The sequence below is a fragment of the Macaca mulatta genome, chromosome 1 (assembly GCF_049350105.2).
Source record: "Macaca mulatta isolate MMU2019108-1 chromosome 1, T2T-MMU8v2.0, whole genome shotgun sequence".
Taxonomy (NCBI): Eukaryota; Metazoa; Chordata; class Mammalia; order Primates; family Cercopithecidae; genus Macaca; species Macaca mulatta.
Window position 1 is genome coordinate 198,534,574 of NC_133406.1, and position 17,362 is coordinate 198,551,935.

At 40.4% G+C, this 17,362-nt stretch overlaps 1 protein-coding gene and 1 long non-coding RNA gene across 18 annotated transcripts in view; one reads left to right on the forward strand and one right to left on the reverse strand.

Annotated features, from left to right (window-relative positions):
- Nucleotides 1-17,362, forward strand: part of FOXJ3 (forkhead box J3) — a 152,085-nt gene that overhangs the window by 107,337 nt on the left and 27,386 nt on the right. For 12 of the 17 annotated variants that reach the window (XM_015136169.3, XM_077938829.1, XM_077939541.1 and 9 more), the window contains 1 exon segment: nt 15,605-15,706. The exons of the other annotated variants lie outside the window; for them this stretch is intronic. In XM_015136169.3, the coding sequence (XP_014991655.1) occupies nt 15,605-15,706 (102 nt within the window). 17 annotated transcript variants of the gene reach the window in all.
- LOC144334027 (uncharacterized) lies at nt 4,528-9,485 on the reverse strand. The gene is made up of 2 exons (XR_013403372.1): nt 5,579-9,485; nt 4,528-4,630 (listed from the first exon to the last, which is right to left on the reverse strand). It is a non-coding gene; the product is annotated as an uncharacterized LOC144334027 (long non-coding RNA).

Genomic DNA, 17,362 nt, shown 5'->3' on the forward strand with positions numbered 1-17,362 from the left:
GACAGGTCAGTATGGCTGACCGAGCATAGAATCCAAGAAAGACAGTAATTCCTTACTCTTCAACTTTTTATATCCTCCTCCTCCTCCTCCTCCTCCCTTCTCTCTTCTCCCTTCTTCTCCCTTCTCCCTTCTTCTCCCTTCTTCCTTCTTCTCCCTTCTCCTCCCTTCTCCTCCCTTCTCCTCCCTTCTCCTCCCTTCTCCTTCCTTCTCCTCCCTTCTCCTTCCTCCTTCTCCCTTCTCCTTCCTTCTTCTCCCTTCTCCTCCCTTCTTCTCCCTTCTCCTTCCTTCTTCTCCCTTCTCCTTCCTTCTTCTCCCTTCTCCTTCCTTCTTCTCCCTTCTCCTTCCTTCTTCTCCCTTCTCCTTCCTTCTTCTCCCTTCTCCTTCCTTCTTCTCCCTTCTCCTTCCTTCTTCTCCCTTCTCCTTCCTTCTTCTCCCTTCTCCTTCCTTCTTCTCCCTTCTCCTTCCTTCTTCTCCCTTCTCCTTCCTTCTTCTCCCTTCTCCTTCCTTCTTCTCCCTTCTCCTTCCTTCTTCTCCCTTCTTCTTCCTTCTTCTCCCTTCTTCTTCCTTCTTCTCCCTTCTTCTTCTCTTCTTCCTTCTTCTCTTCTTCCTTCTTCTTTCTTCTTCTTCTTCTTCTTCGAGACCGGGTCTTGCTACATTTCCCAGGCTGGTCTCAAACTCCTGGGCTCAAGTAGTTCTCTTGCCTTGGCCCCCCAAAGTGCTAGTATTAAAGTGTGAGCCACCTGTGCTTGGCCAGTTTCCTGACCTTTTTGCATTTTGCTTTTAAATTTGGGCTTGCAAGCAATTAAACTATTCCAAGGAAACGTGTCAAGGAGTAGAAGAAGGAACACATATCTTAGGTAGTTTTTTAGCAGTAGATCATGCCTGTAATGCAGCACTTTGAGAGTCCTGGGCATCAAGGTAAGACCTACCTCTCCATTTCTACCAAAAAAAAAAAAAAAAGAAAGAAAGAAAACTGGGTGTGGTGGCACCTGCCTCTAGTCCCAGCTACTGGAGAGGCTGAGGCCAGAGGATTGCATGAGCCCAGGAGTTTGAGGTTGCAGTGAGTCATGATTGTGCCACTGCACTCCAGCCTGAGCAACAGAGCAAGACCCTTTCTCAAAAAAAGAAAGAAATGCCTTAAAACAGTAAGTGCTCCACATGTAAGTGAAATTATACAGTATTTTCTATCTGTGGCTGGCCTATTTCACTTAGCATAATGCCCCCAGACATTCATGTTGTCGCAAATGACAGAATTTCTTGTTCTTTAAAGACTGAATAATATTTCATTGTGTATGTGTACTACATTGTTTCGACCCATTCATAGGCACTTCGGTTATTACCATACCTTGGCTGTTGTGAATATGCTGCAGTGAACATTGGAGTGCAAATATCTTTTTGACATACTGAATTTATTTCCTGTGGGTATATACCCAGTAGTGGGATTGCTAGATCATATTGTAATTCTATTTTTAGTTTTTTGAGGAACCTCCATCCTGTTTTCCAAAATGGCTGTACTAATTTATAATACCACCAACAGTGTATAAGGATTTCCTTTTCTCCACATCCATGCCAATACTTGTCTTTTATCTTTTTGGTAATAATCAGTCTAACAGTTGTGAGATTATATTTTACTGTGGTTTTAATTTACATTTCTCTTATGATTAGAGATGTTGAGCATTTTTTCATATATCTGTTGGCACTTATATGCCTTCTTTTGAGAAATGACTGTTCAGGTTCTTTGCCCATGTTGAAATATGGTTATATGTGTTCTTGTTATTGAGTACGTTGAGTTCCTTATATATTTTGGATATTGTTCCCTTTTCTGATGTATTATTTGCATGTATTTTCTCCTAGTCTGTGAGTTATCTGTTCACCCTATTGTGTCCTTTGCTGTGCAGAAGCTTTTTAGTTTGATGCAATCCCATTTATCTATTTTTGCTTTCACTGCCAATGATTTTGGGGTCACATCCAAGAAATCTCTGCCCAAACCAGTGTCAAGGAGCTTGCCCCCCTGTATTAGTCCGTTTTCACACTGCTATAAAGAACTACCTGAGACTGGGTAATTTATAAACAAAAGAGGTTTAATTGACTCACAGTTCTGTGTGGCTGACAAGGCCTCAGGAAACTTACAATGATGGCAGAAGGCGAAGGGGAAGCAAGGCACGTCTTACATGGCAGCAGGAAAAAGAAGAGTGAGAGGGGAACTTTCAAACACTTAAACCCTCAGATCTTGTGAGAACTCACTATCATGAGAACCAGCATGTAGGAAACTGTCCCCATGATCCAGTCACCTCCCACCAGGTCCTTCCCTCAACAAGTGAGGATTACAATTCAAGATGAGATTTGGGTGGGGACACGGAGCTAAACCATATCATACTCTGTTTTCTTCTAATAGTTACAGAGTTTCAGGTCTAACACGTAAGTCTTTAAACCATTTTGAGTTTATTCTTCTGTAGGAGTGAGATAAGGGTCCATTTTCATTCTTCTGTATGTGGCTACCCAATTTTTCCAACCGTTTATTGAAGAGACTGTCCTTTCCCCATTGTCTGTTGTGGGCAACTTTGTTGAAAATCAATTAAGCTTAGATGTGTGGGTTTATTTCTGGGCTTTCTATCCTAATCCACTGGTTGATATGTCTGTTTTTGTACCAGTACCATGCAATTTTGATTACTGTAGCTTTGCAATATATTTTGAACTCCTGTAGAGTGATGCCTCCAGCTTTTGTTATTTTTGGTCAATACTGGTTTAGCTCTTTGGAGTCTTTTGTGGTTCCATGCAAATTTTAAGATTTTTTTTTTCTATTTTTGTGAAGAATGAGATTGGAATTTTGATGGTCAATTGCATTGGATCTGTAGATCACTTTGGGTAGTATGGACATTTTGACAGTATTTTTATTCTTCCAATTCATGAACATGGGATGTCTTTCCATTTATTCATGCTGTCTTCTATGTCTTTCATCAGTGTTTTATAGTTTTTATTATACAGACATTTCTCTTTTTAAAATTGATTCTCAGGTATTTTATTTTTTGATGCTAATGTAAACGGATTTCTTTTTAAATTTTAATTTTTTATTTCAGTAGCTTTCGGGGTATAAGCAGTTTTTGGTTACATGGATGAATTGTATAGTGGTGAAGTCTGGGATTTTAGCGTGCCTGTCACCAAGCTAGTGGACATTATACCCAATAAGTAGTTTTTCATCCCTTACCCTCCTCCTGCCTTCCTCCTTCTGAGTCTCCAATGTCCATTATACCACTCTTTACACCTTTGCATACAAGTGAGAACATGTGATATTTGATTTTTGATTCCCGAGTTATTTCCCTTAGAATAATGGCCTCCACTTCTGTCCAAGTTGTTACAAAAGACATTATTTTGTTCTTTTTTATGGATGAATCGTATTCCATGGTGTATATATACACATCACATTTTCTTTATCCACTGATTGGTTGATGGGCACTTAGGTTGATTCTGTATCTGTGCAGTTGTGAATTGTGCTGCAGTAAGCATAAACATGCAGGTGTCTTTTTGATACAGTGACGTATTTTCCTTTGGATAAATACCCAATAGTGGGATTGGTGGATTGAATGATAGATTTACTTTTAGTTCTTTGAGAAATCTTCATACTGTTTTCCGTAGAGGTTGTACTAATTTACATTCCTACCAGCATTGTATAAACATTCCCTTTCACGACATCCATACCAACAATCTGTTGCTTTTTGACTTCCTAATAATGGCCATTCTGGCTGGGATAAGATGGATGGAATCTCATTGTGGTTCAATTTGCATTTCTCTTATCATTAGTTGTGTTGAAATTTTTTATATATATTTTGGCTGGTTGTATACCTTCTTTTGGGAAATGCCTGTTCATGTCTTTTGCTCACTTTTTTTCTTGCTGATGTTTTTGTGTTCCTTGTAGATTCTAGATATTAGTCATTTATTGGATGCATAATTTGCAAATATTTTATCCCATTCTACAGGTTATTTGCTTATTCTGATGATTTCCTTTTACTGTGCAGAAGCTGCTTAGTTTATTTCCCATTTATTTTTGTTTTTGTAGCATTTGCTTTTGGAGTCTTAGTCACAATTTCTTTGCCTAGTCCAATGTCCAGAAGAGGTGTTCATGTACTTTTTTTTTTTTTTTTTTGAGATGGAGTCTAGCTCTGTGCCCCAGGCTGGAGTACAGTGGCGCGATATCGGCTCACTGCAAGCTCCGCCCCCCCGGGTTCACACCATTCTCCTGCCTCAGCCTCCCGAGTAGCTGGGACTACAGGCACCCGCCACCTCGCCCGGCTAATTTTCTTGTATTTTTAGTAGAGACGGGGTTTCACCGTGTTAGCCAGGATGGTCTCGATCTCCTGACCTCGTGATCCGCCCGTCTCGGCCTCCCAAAGTGCTGGGATTACAGGCTTGAGCCACCGCGCCCGGCCTCATGTACATTTTTGTAGGTTTAGGTCTTAGATTTAAGTCTTTAGTTCATCCTTTTTTCTTCTTCTTCTTTTTTTTTTTTTTTTTTGTTGTTGTTGTTGTTGAGATGGAGTCTTGCTCTGTTGCCTCGACTGGAGTGCAGTGGCGCTATCTTGGCCCACTGCAGCCTCTGCCTCCCAGGTTCAGACAATTCTCCTACATCAGCCTCCTGAGTAGCTGGGACTGCAAGGCGTGTGCCACCACACCTGGCTAATTTTTGTATTGTTGGTAGAGATAGGGTTTCACCATGTTTGCCAGGCTGGTCTTGAACTACTGACCTCAAGTGATCCGCCTGCCCCGGCGTCCCAAAGTGCTGGAATTACAGGCATGAGCCACCATGCTTGGCCTTGTCTTTAGTTCATCTTGAGTTGATTTTTGTAAATGGTGAGAGATAGGAATCCAGTTTCATTCTTTTACATGTGGCTGTCCAATTTTCCCAGCACCATTTACTGAATAGGGTAGGGTATCCTTTCCCCAGTTTATGTTTTTGTATGCTTTGTTGAAGGTTAGTTGGTTGTAAGTATTTGACTTTATTTCTGGGTTCTCTTTTCTGTTCCATTGGTCTGTGTATCTGCTTTTATACCAGTGCCATGCTGTTTTGGTTACTATAGCCTTGTAGTATAATTTGAAGTTGATTAATGTGATGTCTCCACATTTGTTCTTTTTGCTTAGGATTACATTGGCTATGTAGGCTCTTTTTTGGTTCTGTATGAATTTTAGGATTTTTCTAATTCTATGAAAATGTTGGTATTTTGATAGGAATTGTATTAAATCTGTAGATTGCTATGGGCAGTATGGTCATTTTCACAGTTTTGATTCTTCCATTCCATGAGCATAGGATGTATTTCCACTTGTTTGTGTCATCTGTGATTTTCTCAACAGTATTTTGTAGTTCTTGTAGAAATCTTTCACCTCCTTGCTTAAGTATATTCCTAGGTTTTTTAATTTTTGGGCGCAGTTGCTCATGCCTGTAATCCTAGCACTTTGGGAGCCTGAGATGGGCGGATCATGAGGTTGAGAGTTTGAGACCAGCTAGACCAACATGGGGAAATCCCTTCTCTACTAAAAATACAAAAATTAGCTGGATGTGGTGGCATGCACCTGTAATCCCAGCTACTCAGGAGGCTGAGGTGGGAGAATCGCTTAAACCTGGGAGGCAGAGGTTGCAGTGAGCCGAGATCACGCCACTGCACCCATCCTGGGTGACAGAGCGAGACCTGTCTTAAAAAAAAAAAAAAAAAGATTGAGTTCTTGAGTTGATTCTCAGCTTGATAGCTGTTTGTGTATAGCAGTGCTACTGATTTGTGTACATTGATTTTGTAACTTGAGACTTTACTGAATTCATTTATTAGTTCTGAGAGTCTTTTGGAGAAGGCTTTAGGGTGTCTAGGTGTAAGATCGTATTATCAGCAAATAGAGATAGTTCGTTTCCTCTTTTCCAGTTTGGATGCCCTTTTTTTTTTTTTTATTTCTCTTGTCTGATTGCTCTGGCTATGACTTCCAGGACTATGTTGAATAGAAGTGGTAAAAATGGGCATCTTTGTCTTGTTCCAGTTCTTAGGTGGAATGCTTTCAACTTTTCCCCATTCTTTATGATGTGGGTTTGTCATAGATGGCTCTTGTTTTTTTCAGGTGTGTTCCTTTGATGCCTAGTTTGTTGAGGGTTTTTATCATAAAAGGATGCTGGATTTTATCAAGTGCTTTTTCTGTGTCTTTTGAGATGACCATATTGTTTTTGTTTTTAATTTTATGTGGTGAATCACATTTATTGACTTGCATATGTTGAACCATCCCTGCATCCTTGGGATGAAACCCACTTGATTGTGGTTAATTACTATTTTTTGATGTGCTGTTGGATTCGGTTTGTTAATATTTTTGTTGAGGATTTTTGCATCTATATTCATCAGGGATATTGGTCTGTAGTTTTCTTTTTTCTTTCTTTTTTTGTTATATTCTTTCCTGGCTTTGGTATCAGGGTGATACTAGCTTCATAGAATTAGTTAGGGAGGGTTCCATCTTCTCAGTCTTTTGGAATAGTTTCTGTAGAATTGGCACCAATTCTTCTTTGAATGTCTGGTAGAATTCGGCTATGAATCCATCTGGCCCTGGGCTGTTTTGTTTTTGGCAGTTTTTAAATTATTGATTTAATCTCATTGCTTGTTATTGGTCTATTCAGGATTTCTATTTCTTCCTGATTCAAGCAAGGATGATTTTGTGTTTTTTGGATTTTATCCATTTCCTCTAGATTTTCTAGTTTGTGTGCATAGAGGTGTTCACAGTAGTCTTGAATGGTCTTTTATAATTCTTTGTGTCAGTCGTAATGTCTCCGTTTTCATTTCTAATTGAGCTTATTTGTATCTTCTCTCTTGGTTAATCTACCTAGTGGTGTCTCAGTTTTATGTATCTTTTCAAAGTACCAACCTTTTGTTTCATTGATACTTTGTATTTGTTTGTTCCTTTCAGTTTCATTTAGTTCTGCTCTGATCTTTTTTATCTCTTTTCATCTGCTAGCTTTAGGTTGGCATGTTCTTGTTTCTCTAGTTCATTGAGGTATGAAGATAGGTTGTCAGTTTGTGATCTTTCAGAACTTTTGATGTAGATATTTAGTGCTGTAATCTTAACTCTTAGTGCTGCTCTTGCTGTATTCCAGGGGTTTCAGTAACTTGTATCACTGTTACCATTCATTTGGAAAAAAAATTTAAATTCCATCTTTATTTCATTGTCAACCCAAAAGTCATTCAGGAGCAGGTTGTTTAATTTCTGTGTATTTGTATAGTTTTGAGGGTTCCTTTTGGAATTGATTTTTTGTCTTATTCTGCTGTGGTTTTATTTGATTTGTTTTTTACAAATATATCTGTTTCGTGGTCTATTATATGGTCTATCTTGGAGAATGTTCTGTGTGCTGACGAGAAGAATGTATGTATTCTGTGGTTCTTGGGTAGACTGTTCTATAAATATCTGTTCAGTCCATTTGTTCTGGAATACAGGTTAAGTCCAGTGTTTCTTTGTTGGCTTTCTGCCTCAGTGATCTGTTTAGTGCAGCTAGTGAGGTATTGAAGTCTCCCATTATTATTGTGTTGCTGTCTGTCTCTTTTCTTAGCTCTAGTACTAGTTGTTTTATGAATCTGGGAGCATTGCAGTTAGGTGCATGTATATTTAGGTTTGTTAAATCTTCTTGTTGAATTGATCCTTTTATCATTATATAATTGTGTCTTTTTGTTTTGTTTTTAACCGTTGTTGTTTTAAAGTCTTTTTTATCTGATATATGAATAGCTACTTCTGCTTGCTTTTGGCTTCCATTTGCCAGAAATCTCTTTTTTCACTCCTTTATCTTGAGTCTTTAAGAATCCTTACATGTTAGGTGTGTCTTCTGAAGACAGCAGCTACTCAGTTTGTGATTTTTTTTTTTAATCCATTCAGCCAGTGTATATCTTTCAAGTGGAACATTTAGACCATGTACATTCAACATTAATATTGAGATGTGAGATACTATTCCAGTCATACTGTTGATTGTTACATAGTGACTTTGTTTTCTTCCTTGTGTTATTGTTTCACAAGCCCTGTGAAGTTTATACTTTCAGGAGTTTCTGTTCTTTTGCACATCAACCTTTTGTTTCAAGAACTCCTTTTAGCATTTCTTGTACGCAGGCCTATTATTGACAAGCTTCTTTAGCATTTCCTTTTCTGAGAGACTTTATTTCTCCTTCACTTAAGAAAGTTAGTTTTTTTTTTTGTTTGCTTTGTTTTGTGGGTTTTTTTTTTTTTTTGCTAGATACAAAATTCTTCACTGACAGTTATTCTGTTAAAGAGTAAAGATAGGACCCCAAGCCCTTCTGGCTTGTAAGGTTTCTGCTGAGAAGTCTGCTGTTAGTCTGATAGGTTTTCCTCTACAGGTTACCTGATGCGTTTGTCTAACTGCTCTAGACTTCTTTCTTTCACATTGACTTTAGATAATCTGATGACTATATGATGTCCTTTTTGCAGTGAATCTCCCAGAAGTTCTTTGAGCTTCTTGTATCTCTAGCAAGACCAGGGAAATTTTCCTCAATTATTCCTTCAAATAGGTTTTCCAAATTTTAACTTTTCCTTCTCCCTCAGGAACACCTATGATTCTTAGGTTTGGCTGTTTTACATAATCGCATATATTTTGGAGACTGTTCATTTCTTTTCATTATTTTTATCTGATGAGGTTAACCTGAAAGTCTTGTCTTCGAGCTCTGAAATTATTTTTTTCTACCTGGTCTAGTCTGTTGTTAAAACTTTCTACCACTTTTTGTAATTCTCGATATAGGTCTTTTATTTCCAAAAGTTCTGATTGGCTTTGCTTTAAAATATTTGTCTCTTTAGAAAATTTTTCCTTCATATTCTGAACTGTTATTTAAAATTTTTTCTGTTGCATTTTTACCTTGTTTCTCTTTGAGTAAATTCACAATTGACTTTTTGAATTATGTTATTATTGAGATGGAGTCTTGCTATGTTGCCCAGGCTGGAGTGCAGTGGCACCATCTTGGCTCAACCTCCGCCTCCTGGATTCAAATGATTCTCCTGACTCAGCCTCCTGAGTAGCTGGGACTACAGGCACGTGCCACCATGCCCAGCCAAATTTTGTATTTTTAGTGGAAATGGTGTTTCACCATGTTGGCCAGGCTGGTCTCTATCTCCTGACCTCAAATGATCCTCCCACCTTGGCCTCCCAAATTGCTGGGATTATAGGCATGAGCCACTGTGCCTGGCCACTTCTAATTATTTTTGAATTTATTTTTGATTCAACTGTGTCTTTTCATTTCTTACCTTCCCCTGGCCCTCCTCACCCCCACTACTCCAGGATGTAACTTTAATGTTTATGGTTTATTGTCACCCAGCTTTGGCTCTGGGTGCTTTCTGTGGTGAAAACGCTATATTAGAGTTTCTTGGTTACAGAGAATCTTTGTGTAGTGGCTTTCTCAGATGCTGGTTGTAGTAGCATTGTGCAGGGTGTGTGAGCAGGCTTACTATCTCCAGTGGAGCTGGAGAATGGCAGAGGTCTCTTGAAGCTTATCTTGTTCCCCAGTGGTGTGCATTTAAAAATTTTCTTGGCCGGGCGCGGTGGCTCAAGCCTGTAATCCCAGCACTTTGGGAGGCCGAGATGGGTGGATCACGAGGTCGGGAGATCAAGACCATCCTGGCTAACACAGTGAAACCCTGTCTCTACTAAAAAATACAAAAAGCTAGCCAGGTGAGGTGGCGGGCGCCTGTAGTCCCAGCTACTCAGGAGGCTGAGGCAGGAGAATGGTGTAAACCTGGGAGGCGGAGCTTGCAGTGAGCTGAGATCTGGCCACTGCACTCTAGCCTGGGCGACAGAGCGAGACTCCATCTCAAAAAAAAAAAAAAAATTATCCTCTAATACTTTATTCACTGAATTGAATAGTTTAGGCTTGAGGCTGGTAGGAGGTACCCACAGGTATGGCCAAAGGAGGTAATACCCCAGTGGTGGGCAAAGTTCCCAGCCTTGGCAGAGGCTGCTGGGAAAGCTTTCAGTGAAATGCACTGAAGTCTTTTCAAGGGGAAGGAAAGAAACCACCAAAGCTGTCTTTCAGGCTGATAGGAAAACATTCACCTCCCAGTCACACTCCTCACCAGATGTTCCAGCTATTCATGTCAGACAGGCATCTCTTTTCATCTGCAGGATTGTGATGTTCCATGTAAAGAGGGATTATGACTCTACCTCTCATGGAGGCCTGAATCTGGAGGGCACACCTCCTGTAGGGATGCAGTTACCCCAAAGTGTTCCAGGAAGAGTATCTACAGATGCACCCATGCCAAGCTCCCGTGGGAGAGGCCCCAGCTGTGTCTGCAATGATGGGCGAGAGGAGAAGAAATCCCCTTCTTCTAGACCCTTCATGAGCACCAGGGCCGCCTGACTTTGGGGTAGAGCCAAACAAACTTTCCCCACTGAGCTTAGCACTGCACATGTTTCTCTTCTAAAAGAACCTTCCCCACAAGTGGAAAGTTAAAGGACTTGAGGCCTGCAGTTTGGTTCCTTTTGTCTCATGAGGTGCTCCCTTAATGTAGTACACCCCCCCACCCTGCCCCTTCCCTTAGGAGTAGCAGTCCCTGAGGGCCAGACTATTGTGGAGCTTGCTGCTCTTCTGGATGTAGCTGCTCAGTGGGGTTGCCACACTCCAGGCTGGTGCTGGGGAATGTGTGCAAGGGATTCAGTGATGTGACCTGTCCTCTAGTCTCCCGGCAGCGGGTACCAGTACCAGCTCTGATGGGGGTGAGAAGGGAGTTACGTAGACTATGAGATTTCCTTGGTTATCTCAAGGAAATCTTGAGATTTGTGTTGGCTTTCTCAAATGCCAGCTTGTGTTGGCTTTCTCAGATGCCAACTGTAGTAGTAATGTACTGGGCACGTGGACAGACTCAGGATCTTCTGGTTAGCCAGGGTGATACAGGCAATGACGATAGCTGAGGTCATGCAAAAAATTTCTCCTTTCTGAGGGTGGAGTTATTGTCCCTGCAGATGTTGTAATGGGCTGTGCTGGTTGGCCTCAAGAGGTGATGCTTGCAAAAGAACACCAACTGTGGTGGTAGTGGTGGGATTTGTGCTTACCTTATGTTACCCAAGGTACTCTGGTGTCTCAGGTAATAGGTGGGGCTTTGGGCTTCCCAAAGTCCCAGTCTGTTGTGTTATGCTACCAGGGCTAGTGAAGGGACAAAGCCAGATGGGGGCCGAGTCAGGCAAGTCTGCACTCTGGCTCTTGACATGTGGGCGCAAGCAGTGGCCCCAGTAGGGGTCAGAGGGCAGTTCCGTGGCTGTCAGGATAGTGTTACAGGGCAGATGGAGCACAGCTGCCTCTGATGCACAGAATAATCCGCATGGGGCATCGGGTGTAGCAAATGGCAGTAAGGCCCACCCAGCTCCCACGGACTTGGCAAGAAAGGTCTCACACACAGTGTTCTGCTAGCAGCAGCCAGTTGGGTTGCAGGCAGCCAGCAGTTAGAACTCAGAACTGCCCCAGGCTATAAGCCTTCCCAGCCAAGACAGAAACCACAGTTTTCAGGCCATATCCCTCCAGGTCTGCCTGCAAAGCAGGGACACCCAGCTCCTGCACCTGTGGCTATAGCACACTTCTCACTTGCCCCTCTGTTCTGGCCAAGGGGGTCCATCTGCACTCAAGATTATATCACGAGTCTCAGTTGGGAGCATCTCTCAACCTGTGACCTCTGCCTGAATTAGCTGGCAGTCTTCCCTGAGATAGGATCATGAATGGCTTCCCTCCGGGCCTGCTGGAGTCTGGGAATGGATGTAAAGCATGTCCTGATGCTGCTTCTCCTCATGTTCTCCCCACTGCTCATTAAGTCGGCTCCAGCACTGGGTAGCATTAAGGCATTCTCCTGTGGCCTGGATTGGGTTAAGGTATTTTATACCTGGGTAGGGTTAAGGCAGTTCCCACTGGCCTGACTCCCTAGTGGGAGTATGTGTCATGGAGGAAACCTGTCTCCCACTCAAGCGCTATAGACACAGTTTTCTACCTGCTTCATGGTGTAGGCTGCTGCCCACCACTTCTTTCAAAAGGCCTGCGGTTTCTTTCAGTTTTTCAGTTACGTTCCTGTGTTGCTTCTAGGAAAGAAGTTCACAACTTGAATTTCTACACATGATTTTATTTTTCCAAGTGGGAGGGGCATGTTAATCCCTTTAATCTACCATCTTGGAGAAAGAAAAAATGAATTGTTTTCTTAATAGCTTTTTTAGATAGTTTGTTGTTAGTGTATAGAAATGCTACTGATTTTTAGAGGTTAATCTTGTGTCCTGCAACTTTACTGAATTTGTTTACAACTTTACTGAATACTGTTCTGTTTTTGTTGAAGTCTTTAGGATTTTCTCTATATAAGAGCATGTCATTAGCAGAGACAGTTTGACTTCATTGTTTCCTATTTGGATGCCTTTTGTAGATAGTACCTGACTTAGAGAATGTTTTGGCTTACATTTTTTTGACTTTTTGATGGTGCAAAAGCAATACATATTCAGTAGCAACAGTACTTCAAGTACCTGTACGACCATTCTGGTTTTCACCTTCAATACAGTATTCAATAAATTACATGAGATATTCAACACTTTATTATAAAATAGATGCTTTTGCTCATGTGTGGCTTAATGTAAGTGTTCTGAACATGTTTAAGGTAGGTTAGGCTGAACTGTGATGTTCAGTAGGTTAAGTACAGTAAATGCATTTTTGGCTTATGGTATTTTCAGTTTATGATGGGTTTATTGGGACATAAGCCCATCATAAGTCAAGGAGCATCTCTAGTTCCTTCTCTTGCCTAATTGCTTTGGCTTGGCCATCCAGTACTATGTTGAATAGAAATGGTGAGAGTGGGCATCCTTGTCTCGTTCCTGGTCTTAAGAGGAAAAGCCTTTAACTTTTCACCATTGAGTATGGTGTTAGCTATAGACTTATTATATATGACCTTTACTGTGTTGAGTAATGTTCTTTCTATACCCTATTTGTTGAGCGTTTTTGTCATGAAAGGATATTGTATTTTGTCCAGTGCTTTTTAAAGTATCTTTGGGATGATCCTTCATTCTTTTTGTCTTTGATTCTTGTAATATGGTGAATCACATTTATTGATGCATGTCTATTGAATCAGCCTTACATCCCAGGGATAAATCCCACTTGATCGTGGTGCATGATCCTTTTACTGAACTGTTGAATATGATTTGCTAGTATTTTGTTGCGGGATGAGTATTTCTTTGTATCAGCAGGTCCTTGGCATCAGTAGCAGATATATTCTAGTGGTCATGATAGTAGCCAGCACTTACTGTGTGTTTCAGTTACCATGCTAAGTGCTTTACATGAAATATTTTATTGATGTTCTTAACAGACCTCTAAAGGTAGTATCATAATCCTCTTTTTATAGATGAGAAAACAAGCATAAAGTTCAAGTAATTTGCATGACATCACATAATACAACTTTCCCTTATCCTACCAGAAGGGAAGAATGAGAATTAGTGAACCAGTAGTTCAGACTGAGATGACTGAGTTGAGTTAAGGGAATATGAGATTTGTACCTTTCTAAAGTAATCTTATGTGTTAACTTAATTATAGCTTGGTTGGCTGGCACTAAAACTGAGGCATAAATAGAGTTGTTTTTAATAGCTCTTCTATTTCACCTTGCTCTCAGTGTGTACCTGGGACCTAAGTGCTGGATTCTAGCTTGTAGGGGTAGCTCTGGTCTTTTTCAATCAAGACCCCTATTCTCTGCCCAAAGGTTGATTAGATTATCTGATGAGAAAAATGCTAAGGGATTAAAGGATAGGTTAATTTCAGAAATGTGTCTTGGTGCAATTGCTCTCTCACTCATCTGGTATGATCTTTTAAAAATGCATGTACAGTCAGGATCATGTGTGGGACAAAGAGTTTTTGCCAGAGAGAGAATATATATGTAACTAGCGTCATAACCATAAATTATTTCTATTTGCCCCTCTTTAACATTTACTATTGAAGTTGAAGTTTTGAGGGCTCAATAAAGCAATAAAAAACATTTCTTAGGAGAGAGAGAGGAGTTATCACAATGTATATATTCAAAATTTCCAATAGCAGAAAACTTTATTGTTTTTGACACCCAGGTTAACTCTAAGCAGTACATATGAAGTATATTTAGGAGATCATTCAGTTGCTCTAGCAAAGGAAGAAAAATAAAACTATAACTGATGTACACTCACAGAAAGACAAATATTGCATATTCTCATTCATATGTGGTAGCTAAAAAAGTGGATTTCATGAAGATAGAAAATAGATTGGTGATTACCAGAGGCCAGGAAGGGTAGGGGGAAGGGAGATGAAGACAGGTTGATTAATGGATATGAGTATACACTTAGATAGAAGAAATAAGAACTGGCTGGGCGTGATGACTCACGCCTGTAATCCCAGTACTTTGGGAGGCTGAGGCAGGTGGATCACTTTAGGTCAGGAGTTCAAGACCAGCCTGGCCAACATGGTGAACCCTGTCTCTACTAAAAATACAAAAATGAGCCAGGCGTGGTGACACACACCTGTAATCTCAGCTACTTGGGAGGCTGAGGCAGGAGAATCACTTGAGCATGGGAGGTGGAGGTTGCAGTGAGCCAAGATTGCACCACTGCACTCCAGCCTGAGTAACAGAGCGAGACTCCATCCCAAAAAAGAAGAAGAAGAAGAAGTAAGACCTGATATCTGATAAATCAGTAGGGTGGCTGTAGTTAACACTAATTGATTGTATATTTCAAAATAGCTAAGAAGAGAATAATTGGAATATTCCCAGTATAAACAAAAGATAAATAAAGTTTGAGGATATCAAATTTTTCATTTGATTATATGAATGGATTAAATTATCACATGTATCCTGAAAATATGTACATCTAATATGTATCAATAAAAAAAAAAGCAAAAGTTTAAAAAAATCTATAACTGGCTTAAACCAGAGAGATTTATTTCTCTGTCAGGTAGAAGCCCAAGCTGATTAGTGGGTCAGAGATATAAACAGCTCTGTTCGACAAGGTCATTCAGATGTTGAGGTTCCTTCTAATCCTGTTTTTCCGGTATTTTCCTAGGGTATTACCCTCAGCTATTTATGGTTAAGCAAGATCACCACCACCATATCTGTCTTAAATCTGCAATAAGAGAGGAAGAATGAATGGTCAGCAAGCAGGTTTCTTTCAAAGACATGACCCAGAAGTGGCACACATCACTCCTGCTCACATCCCATTGGTTACACTGTAGTCACATGGCCACAAGTAGCTCATGAATCTGGAAAGGTAGTCTGTGGCTGGGCAGACATGAGTAGATACTGTAAAGATCTATTACTGTAAAGGATGAGGGGAGAATGAATATTAGGGGATCATTAGCAGTTTTCACTACAGAAGTTTATTTATAATTTTTGTCAGCCTATCTCGCAGTCAATTAAAAGAGTTGTTAGAGAATAGCCATACCAAAGGACTTTGTAATATCAGGTCAGTAGCATACTAAAATATAGTAGAATAGATTTCACTAGTGATTTAAATTCATTTTCAGAAACAAAGCACAAAACTGAATGTTCGAGAATTTGATGAGATCCCTTCAAACTGTGTTAAAGTTGCTGGATATATGAGCTAATAATTATTTATTTTGTTCTTATATTTTAGGCCTCAACTCCATATAGCATAGATTCAGATTCTTTGGGAATGGAGTGTATTATTTCGGGAAGTGCCTCTCCAACTCTGGCAATCAACACTGTGACTAACAAAGTAATTTCATTTTTTTAAACATTATTGAAATGTCATTGAGTAGTACATTTAATTTGCCTTTGTAGTAATGATAGAATCCTGTATGGTTCAGTTTAAAGATTATATATATTTGTTTACCCTATACATGGTAGCTTGAAGGCTAAATTCAGAATGTTTTGAGGTATGCACAAATTAGAACAAAATACCTCTCAGGAGAAATTAGAAGGTGCTTATTGAGAAGTTCTATACTTGTTTAAAAATTCTTGGCTCTCTCAGTTCCCATTGGTAGAATTTGTGAGCCAGCATTTTATTGAATCAGTTTGTTTCAAAATCATTAATTACCTCTCCAAATATGCGGTTGAAAAAAAGATTGTCAAATTCTGATGAGTTAACAGTCAAGTAAAATAATAATTGGACAGCCTCATAGAGTTCACTGGGATGGTGGTCTACCTATTTTCATGATATTCAAGTCTAGGAATATAGCCAGGAACAGTATATGGTCGTTTGCTACATTTTGATGTTGAGTCACAACTTTGTGATGGGTCATTATATACCTAGTGGGATACAGGTATATATCTGTCTCTTCTTTATAAGATAGTTTCTTTTTTTTTTTTCTGAGACGGAGTCTCGCTCTGCCGCCCAGGCTGGAGTGCAGTGGCCGGATCTCAGCTCACCGCAAGCTCCGCCTCCCGGGTTCACGCCGTTCTCCTGCCTCAGCCTCCCGAGTAGCTGGGACTACAGGCGCCCGCCACCTCGCCCGGCTAGTTTTCTGTATTTTTTAGTAGAGACAGGGTTTCACCGTGTCGGCCAGGATGGTCTCGATCTCCTGACCTCATGATCCGCCCGTCTCGGCCTCCCAAAGTGCTGGGATTACAGGCTTGAGCCACCGCGCCCGGCCATAAGACAGTTTCTTAACGTTACATCTCAAAACCCTAAAAAGGTTCTGGGAGGTTCATGAATCCAGTTTTGTTCATCTGTTTTCTTACCTACTAGACCATGAGTACTCCAGAGCCATACATCTCCCATACTTACGCTTAGATTCTCTTTCAGTCTTGTTTTCATTTTCTCCCTCTAGATTTCACCCTCTTTTTCTCTCTCCCTCTCTCTGACTTTCATTCTCTCACTTCACGCGCACACGTAAATGTGAACACATACACATACACCATTGCACTAACATGGCACTCCTAGGATCCTTTTACTTGTAGAAAGATAATGATTAAACAGACGACAGATTATAATCAGAGTGACATAATTCAAATTTCCAGTTCAGAAAGGAAACTGGCAGCCTAGGCATAGAGGAATGATTCTTCCCACGTGGCAATCTGAAATCATTACATCACAGTCACTTAGAGGATTTATGGGGCAGTTGGGGGTTGGAGGGTGGTGGGGGGTGGGTTGTGGTAGTGGTGGTAATCCCAGGATTCCATTGCAGTTCTACCAAATCAGTTATTGTGTCATGATGAGTAGGGCCCAGAAATATGTACTTTAAAAAATGATCTCTAATGGTGACCAGCTAGATAAGAATTTCTGGTGAAGTGGATGGGTTAGAATCAGAAATACCTAATACTGCTCTGTGCAGTAGTCTAAGTGGTGATGAGGACCTAAACATAGATGATAGTGTGGTTACTAGGAAACAGTTAGGAAGTAGTAATGGTGGGACTTTATGACCAAATAATG